This window comes from Rhinoraja longicauda, chromosome 40 (genome assembly GCF_053455715.1).
Source record: "Rhinoraja longicauda isolate Sanriku21f chromosome 40, sRhiLon1.1, whole genome shotgun sequence".
Lineage (NCBI taxonomy): Eukaryota > Metazoa > Chordata > Chondrichthyes > Rajiformes > Arhynchobatidae > Rhinoraja > Rhinoraja longicauda.
The window spans coordinates 1,554,932-1,563,088 of NC_135992.1; the positions used below are offsets into that span (position 1 = coordinate 1,554,932).

At 47.5% G+C, this 8,157-nt stretch overlaps 1 protein-coding gene across 1 annotated transcript in view; it reads left to right on the plus strand.

Annotated features, from left to right (window-relative positions):
• Positions 1 to 347: 347 nt before the first annotated feature.
• Positions 348 to 8,157, plus strand: part of LOC144611367 (CD276 antigen-like) — a 24,897-nt gene continuing 17,087 nt past the window's right edge. Inside the window, exon 1 of the mRNA XM_078430438.1 lies at positions 348 to 370. Coding sequence (XP_078286564.1) covers positions 348 to 370 — 23 coding nt within the window. The remainder of the gene's footprint in view (positions 371 to 8,157) is intronic.

Sequence of the window (8,157 nt, forward strand, 5' to 3'; positions counted from 1 at the left end):
CCGGGGACTTTACCACCCGTAATCAAAATCAGATTACCAAAGAAAAAAAAGTCCGGAAAGCTCAGCTCAGCAGTCAGTTTGCGGCGCCGCCCCCGCGTTTTATCCATTGAAAGTTTCGAAAAAATTCTAAATACTTTCGATTGACAATTTCACTGCAGGAAGACAGTTTCGGTCTCCAGAGCTGAGAGTGAAACTGACACATTGGCTCCAAGTAACAGAAAAAACATCAACATCAAAGATTCAGTATTTTGCTTTGGAAGCCTGCTTTTTGTTTTTGTTGTTGTTTTTGTGACCAGCGTCTTACAGCAGCGGGGTCGTGCACCCACCCACCCACCCGTCTCGTAGGGATGGATCCAGGGCGAGCAACAAGGTAGGACAAGCGGGGAAGAAGCAAGCGCAGGTGGAGTTGCTTTACCTTACAGCAGCGCCAGCGACGCGGGTTCGACCCCGACTACAGGCGCTGTCTTGTACGGGGAGTTTGCACATTCTCCCTGTGACCTGCGTGATCTGAAGAAGGCTATCCCCGGGATAGTGTTGATGTGTATAAGAAAATAACTGCAGATGCCGGTACAAATCGAAGGTATTTATTCACAAAATGCTGGAGTAACTCAGCGGGTCAAGCAGCATCTCAGGAGAGAGGGAATGGGTGACGTTTCGGGTCGAGACCCTTCCTCAGACTGAAGAAGGGTCTCGACCCGAAACGTCACCCATTCCTTCTCTCCCGAGATGCTGCCTGACCTGCTGAGTTACTCCAGCATTTTGTGAATAAATCCCTTCGATAGTGTTGATGTTTCCGCGCTGTATCTCTGGAGGTGTGCGTTTTCACACTTCTACACCTACTACCTGATGGGAGTGGCTGGGGGTGAAGTGATGGGGGTGGGCACACTTTGTTTACTTGCATCAGTATCAGTCTTTACTGAGTTGGTCTTTCACTGAAAAGGTCTATCAGGTTTGAAATATATTCTTGCTTGTTTTCGAGAGGCATCGTCAGGGGTGAAGCAGAGGACACAGCTTTTAGTTGAGAGGGGCAAAGTTTAAAGGATGGGGCGGGCAAGTGTATTTACACATTGAGTGATTGGGGGCCTGTGGGCCAGACAAACATCTGTGGGGGCAAGCAGGCAATCGACGTTTGGGGTCAGGATCTTGAACCAGGAGTGTTGAGGGAGGGTACAGTTAAGAGTCAAAAGAGTTTTATTGTAATATGTCCCAAAACGGAACAATGACATTTTTACTTTAGTCAGTGTAAACCCAGTGTAAAGACACGAGGGCGAGACAGGGGCTGGTGTGTGATAGATGGCACCAAGTCACACATTTAAGGTGGCTCAGCGGTAGACCTGTTGCCTCACAGCGCCAGAGACCCGTGTTTGATCCTGACTACAAGTGCTGTCTGCACAGAGTTTGTACGTTCTCCCAGTGACCGCGTGGGTTTTCTCCGGGTGCTCTGGTTTCCTCCCGCACTCCAAAGCCATACAGGTTTGTAGGTTAATTTGCTTGGGTAAAATTGTCCCTGGTGTGTGTAGGATAGTGCTAGTGTGCGGCATGATCACTGGTTGGCAGGGACTCAGTGGGCCGAAGGGCCTGTCTCTGCGCTGGATCTCTAAAGTCGAAAGTGAGGAAGGAGGCAGGTGATGGGCAAATGGAGCAATGTGTGGGAGGGGGGAGAAGGGTCGTGTTGGGAGAACGTGCCAGACCAGGTGAGTGACGGGCCAGGCAAAAATAACGATGCAGGTGGTCCAGTTGGGGTGAGGGGAGGGTGGAGGTGAAAACAGGGGCTGGAAAATGAAGTGGAAACACCAAACTGTGGGGAAATAAAAAGGGCTGTTGAAGGACTGATAGAAAATAGTGTCAGGAACAGGACGTAAAGATTGGAAGTGCAAAATCACTTGTTGAGTTGGAGGGAAGTGTAGATGGGACTTCCCCAGGGAGGGGCACCAGAGTGGTTGCCATTCTGATTATATCTGTGCAACTGGTCATAGAGTCGTAGATTGGTACAGTGTGGAAACAGGCCCTTCAGCCCATCTCGTTCACACCAGCCAACATTGTCCCAGCTACACTTGTCCCACTTGCCTGCGCATGATCCATATCCCTCCAAACCTGTCCTATCCTTGTACCTGTCCAACTGTTTCTTAAACGATGGGATAGTCCCGGTCTCAACTACCTCCTCTGGCAACTGGTAGTGTAAGAAAATAACTGCAGATGCTGGTACAAATCGAAGGTATTTATTCACAAAATGCTGGAGTAACTCAGCAGGTCAGGCAGCATCTCAGGAGAGAAGGAATGGGTGATGTTCTTCTGGCAACTTGTTCCATACACCCACCACCCTCTGTGTGAAAAAGTTACCCCTCGGATTCCTATTAACTTTTTTCCCCGTCACCTTGAACCTATGTCCTCTGGTTCTAGATTCCCCTACTCTGGGTAAAAGACTCTATGCATCTACCCGATCTATTCCTCTCATGATTTTGTATACCTCAAGAAGATCTCCCCTCATCCTCCTACACTCCATGGAATAGAGATCCAGCCTACTTAACCTCTCTATAGATAGCTCACACCCTCTAGTCCTGGCAACACCCCCTAGTCCTGATCTTTGGATTTTTAGTTTAGTTTAGAGATACAGCTTCGGCCAACCGAGTCCGCGCCTTACAGCGATCACCCGTACACTAGTTCTATCCAACACACAAGGGACAATTTATAGAAGCCAATTAACCTACAGAACTGCACGTCTTCGGAATGTGGGAAGAAACCGGAGCACCTGGGGAAAACCCACGTGGTCACTAGGGAGAACATACAAACTCAACACAGCCAGCACCCGTGGTCAGGATCGAACCGGAGTCTCTGGTGCGGCATGGCAGCAGCTCTACCGCTGTGCCACTCTGGCGCCCTCTGGCAAAATTTATGTGGCACAAAAATTGGATGCAGAGTGGGAAGAAGTTAGTAACAGAAATATAGATAATATTGAAAAATGGGAGGAGTTCCATGTTGGCGGGAAGAATGAGAAAATGGCGCCTAGAGTAGAGGGCGTTAATCTAAAAGTGCTGCAAGATCAGAGATCAGAGGGTATATGTACGTAGTCATTGAAAGTCGTAGAACAGTTTGAGAAGTGAATATGAACAGCATCTGGGATCCTGGGCTTTATAAAGAGGATACAGTTTGGCGCAGTGATAATGAAGCTTTACAAAGCACTGGTTCATCCATAGTTGGGGTATTGTTCCTCGATCTGGGTGCAACACGCTGGGAAAAGTGTGAAAGCTTTCGAGAGGGGGCAAAACGTGTTTCCAAGGAGTCATGCGTAATTAAGTAACCAGACTATAATAGTGCTGCAACTAACTAAATCCATAGTTCAATAAAACAAAGTTGGTAATTTTGTGTTCTTGCTCTATGCCTGTATGAAACTTTGCGAGTCTTCAAGGTACAACAGACGTCTTTATTACAGTAACTCAATGCTGGCAGCAAGACAACTAAAATGGCTGCAATCCCACAACCGTACAGACAGCAGCCGTGGTTGGGATCGAACCCGGGTCTCCGGCGCTGCAAGCGCTGTAAGGCAGCAACTCTACCGCTGCGCTACCGTGCCGCTCCAAAGGGTGGAATCTCTTTGCACGTGGTCCCAGGGGAGGGTCTACCATCATCTCCCCACTCTTTTAAATCTACCTGTATACATCGCACCATTTCTAGTTGTTCTAATAATACTCTATTCTGCACTCTACCATGGTAGAGTGATAGTAACAGTACCCAGGTATCACTAAATGCTGGAGTAACTCAGCGGGTCAGGCAGCATCTCGGGAGAGAAGGAATGGGTGACGTTTCGGGTCGAGACCCTTCTTCAGACTGATGTCAGGGGAGGGGGCGGAACAAAGAAAGGATGTAGTTGGAGACAGGAAGACTAGTGGGAGAACTGGGAAGGGGGAGGGGAAAGAGAGGGACAGAGGAGCTACCTAAAGTTAATCTTTCCCTTCACTCTGCCGATTGTACTTAAGTTGAAGACAGACACGAAATGCTGGAGAAATTCAGCAGGTCAGGCAGCATCTCTGGACAAAGGAATAGGTGACTTTTCGGGTCGACACCTTTCTTCAGACTTGGATTGTTTGCATTTATTTATAGTATTATCCGTCTGATTTGATAGCACGCAAAAAAAAGTTTTTCACTGTGTCTCACAACATGTGATGATAATAAACCTAAACCTTATAATTCAGAATTACAACGTTTGAAGATTCCTCACTAGCTATTGTAGTTCAAATTTCTAATTTAAGTATCTTTTTTCTACTTCTGATACATAATATTCTGATACATACTTCTGATATTGATAATATATTGAGACACATGGAACTGCAGATATTGGGAATTTTTTGTGCTGGAGGAACTCAGTGGGTCAGGCGGCATCTGTGGAGGGAATGGCCAGATGATGTTTTGTGCCGGGCCTGTTCTTCAGGTTAATGATGTACCCCTGCCTTTCATACAGTCATAGAGTCACATAGCGTGGAAACAGGTCCTTTGTGGCCCAACTCATCCTTGCTGACCAAGGTGCCAAAAAAAAGGATTGTAAATACAAGATAGTTATTCATAAATCCCAAACACAAAATTCCAAAGGAACATCTGTCCTGATGGTGCCCAGGCCAGGTGACTCTTTGTATGCTGGTCACAGAAGTGGATCTGCAATCACGCATTACATTCTCTACTCCAACAGCAGCACCTTATTCCCTTTATCATGCGCCTGTACACTGCGGACGGCTCGATTATAATCGTGTATTGTCTTTTCAATGACCATCTCTGTACACGTGACAATAAACTAAACAAACTCATAGCGGTTTGAATGTGGATCCCACTCACAGTGGCTGAGGTAAATACGAATGAATGAATAAATACTTTATTGTCACATGTGACGAGTCACAGTGAAATTCTTTGTATTGCAAACCCAAGGTATGCAAAGAGTCACCACATAAAGGGCGCCAACAAAGTTACAAAATATCTCGCACCAAGTCCTCCTTAGTTCTGCCCCCCCTGCCCATCCCCTCCCCCACGCTGGGTCCTCCTTTGTTCTTCACCGCCCCCCCCCCCCACGCCGGGCCCCCCTTTGTTCCCGGCGGCTCATCCTCCGGCTCCCTAGTGGCCTGACCTCGATCGCCATTGCCCTGAACAAGCTCCGCACCGACCTCCTCGACAAACACCATGGGGTCAGACGATAGAGAAATGAATAAAAAGAAACATCAATTGATTTTCTGCAGATGAATGGATAAAAGAGAGAGGTTGAACAGGTTGGGTCTTTATTCTTTGGAGCGTAGAAGGTTGAGGGGGGACTTGATAGAGGTTTTTAAAATTTTGAGAGGGACGGACAGAGTTGACGTGGGTAGGCTTTTCCCTTTGAGAGTGGGGAAGATTCCAACAAGGGGACATAGCTTCAGAATTGAGGGACAAAAGTTTAGGGGTAACATGAGGGGTAACTTCTTTACTCAGAGGGTTGTGGCTGTATGGAATGGGCTTCCGGTGGAAGTGGTGGAGGCTGGCTCGATTTTATTATTTAAGAGTAAATTGGATAGGTATATGGATAGGAGGGGATTAGAGGGTTATGGTCTGAGTGCAGGTAGATGAGACTAGGTCAGGGAGAGTGGTCGGCGTGGACTGGAAGGGCCGAACAGGCCTGTTTCCGTGCTGTAGTTGTTATATGGTTATTATATGGTTATAAAAGGTTGTCTGTTGTAACTTGATTATTGTTCCATGATTGACTGTGACTCGTGTTTATGGAGGCCACTCCACACCTCCTACCTTTCCTGTACAGAACAACATCCACCAGTTCCTCTACAAGCCATGTTTCAATACTTGCCTTCATTACTGGGGGCATTGAGTACAAGAGTCAGGAAGTCATGATACAGCTCTATAAGACTTTGGTCAGGCCGCATTTGGAGTATTGCGTGCAGTTCTGGTCGCTCCCATTACAGGAAGGATGTGGACTCTTTGGGGTGAGTCCAGATGAGGTTTGCCAGAAGGCTGCCTGGATTAGAGGGTTTCAGAAGGAGAGCTTGGATAAACTTGCATTGTTTTCTCTGGAACGTTGAAGGTGGCGCGGAGACGAAAGAAGTCTGTAAAATTCTGAAAGGAAATGTCCAACATTAGAGGGCATAGCTATGTGGTAAGAGGGGGGAAGTTTAATGGAGATGTACGGGGACATCCAGGGACTGTGTTGGGGGCTTGAACGCATTGCCAGGGGTGGTGGTGAAGGTAGATATAATAGTGGAGTATAAGAGGCATTTAGATAGGCACATGCAAATGGCGGGAATAAAGGGATATGGATCATGTACAGGCAGATGAGATCAGTTTAACTTACCTCGGGAAGGCAGCCAACATAATCAAAAACTTGTCCCACCCAGGTTAATCCGACCTCTCTCGTCCGGCAGAAGCTTGCAAGCTCGCACCACCAGACTCAGGAACAGCTCCCCCCCTCTGTTATCAGGCTTTGATATAATCTATGGTACTGTTCGATTCACCTCTACTCCATTGCAGACTCTAGACTTTGTCTGTGGAACTGATGCGTTACGATGTTGAGAACTATATCCTGCACTCTGTATCTTCCACCTGTTGTACTTGAGTTTGGCGTGATTGTATTTATGTGTTGTATTATTTGATTTAATTTTAGTTTAGTTAAAGAGATGCAGCGTTGAAATATGCCCTTCGGCCCGCCGAGTCTGAGCCAACCATCGATCCCTGCACACTAACACATCCCTCACACACACGAGGGACAATTTACAATTTTACTGAAGCCAATTAACCTACAAACCTGTACGTCTTTAGAGTGTGGGGGAAACCAGAGATCCCAGAGAAAACCCACTCGATCACGGGGAGAACGTACAAACTCCGTACAGACAGCATCCGTAGTCAGGATTGAACCCGGGTATCTGGCGCTGTGAGGCAGCAGCTCTACCCGCTGCGCCACCGTGTCGCCCTATGACTGGATAGCCTGCAAAACAAATGTTTTTACTCTAACTCGGTACGTGACAATAATAAACCTAGACCTAATTTCCATTAAAAAATGCATATTGGTCAAGTGCCCAGTAATAACTTTGGAAGGAACTGGAGGTGCTGGTTTACTCCGAAGATAGACACAAAATACTGGAGTAACTCAGCGGGGTCAGGCAGCATCTCTGGAGAGAAGGAATGGGTGGGTTTCAGGTCCAGTCTGAGGAAGGGCTTCGTTGGTGTGCTTTCTTGGTCGTTGGTGATATTTACTCTACTTTGGTGCTGTCAAAGCAAACTAGGGTATGTGTACCGCATCACTTCCGGCAGTCGATCTCTATCTCCCTTGTCTTGCTGACATTGCGTCTCAAGAGAGAGCTAGATAGAGCTCTTAAGGATAGCGGAGTCAGGGGGTATGGGGAGAAGGCAGGAACGGGGTACTGATTGAGAATGATCAGCCATGATCACATTGAATGGTGGTGCTGGCTCGAAGGGCCGAATGGCCTCCTCCTGCACCTATTGTCTATTATCTATTGTCTATTGATAAGCTAGCCTTCATCATCCAAGTATTGAGTACAGGATGTGTAGGAAGAAACTGCAGATGCTGGTTTGAACTGAAGATGGACACAAAACGCTGGAATAACTCAGCGGGACAGGCAGCATCTCTGGAGAGAAGGGTCTCGACCCGAGACGTCACCTCTCCAGGGATGCTGCCTGTCCTGCTGTGTGAGTAACTTTGAGGGTCTGGAGCATTCAGCAAGCCAATTGTAGTACTGTACTGTAGAGAGTAGGGAATGCTGGTACTCAGCTGCTCAGACAGTTGCCTGAACTCAGGCAGTTCCTGGACGTTACAATGCAGCATCGTCCGGGTAGCACATTCACTCAGTATTGTTTACACACAGGGTGGTGGGTGTGTGGAATGAGCTGCCGGAAGATGTAGTTGAGGTCGATACTATCCCAACATTTATGAAACAGTTAGACAGGTACATGGTCGGACAGGTTTAGAGGGATATGGGCCAAACACAGGCAGGTGGGACGAGTGTAAATGGACCATCACACAAACCAACCTCCCTTCTATTGACTCCATTACATCTCACGCTGCTTCGGCAAGGCCAGCAGCATAATCAAGGACGAGTCGCACCCTGGCCACTCCCTCTTCTCCCCTCTCCCACCAGGCAAAAGGTATAGAAGTGTGAAAATGCACACCTCCAGATT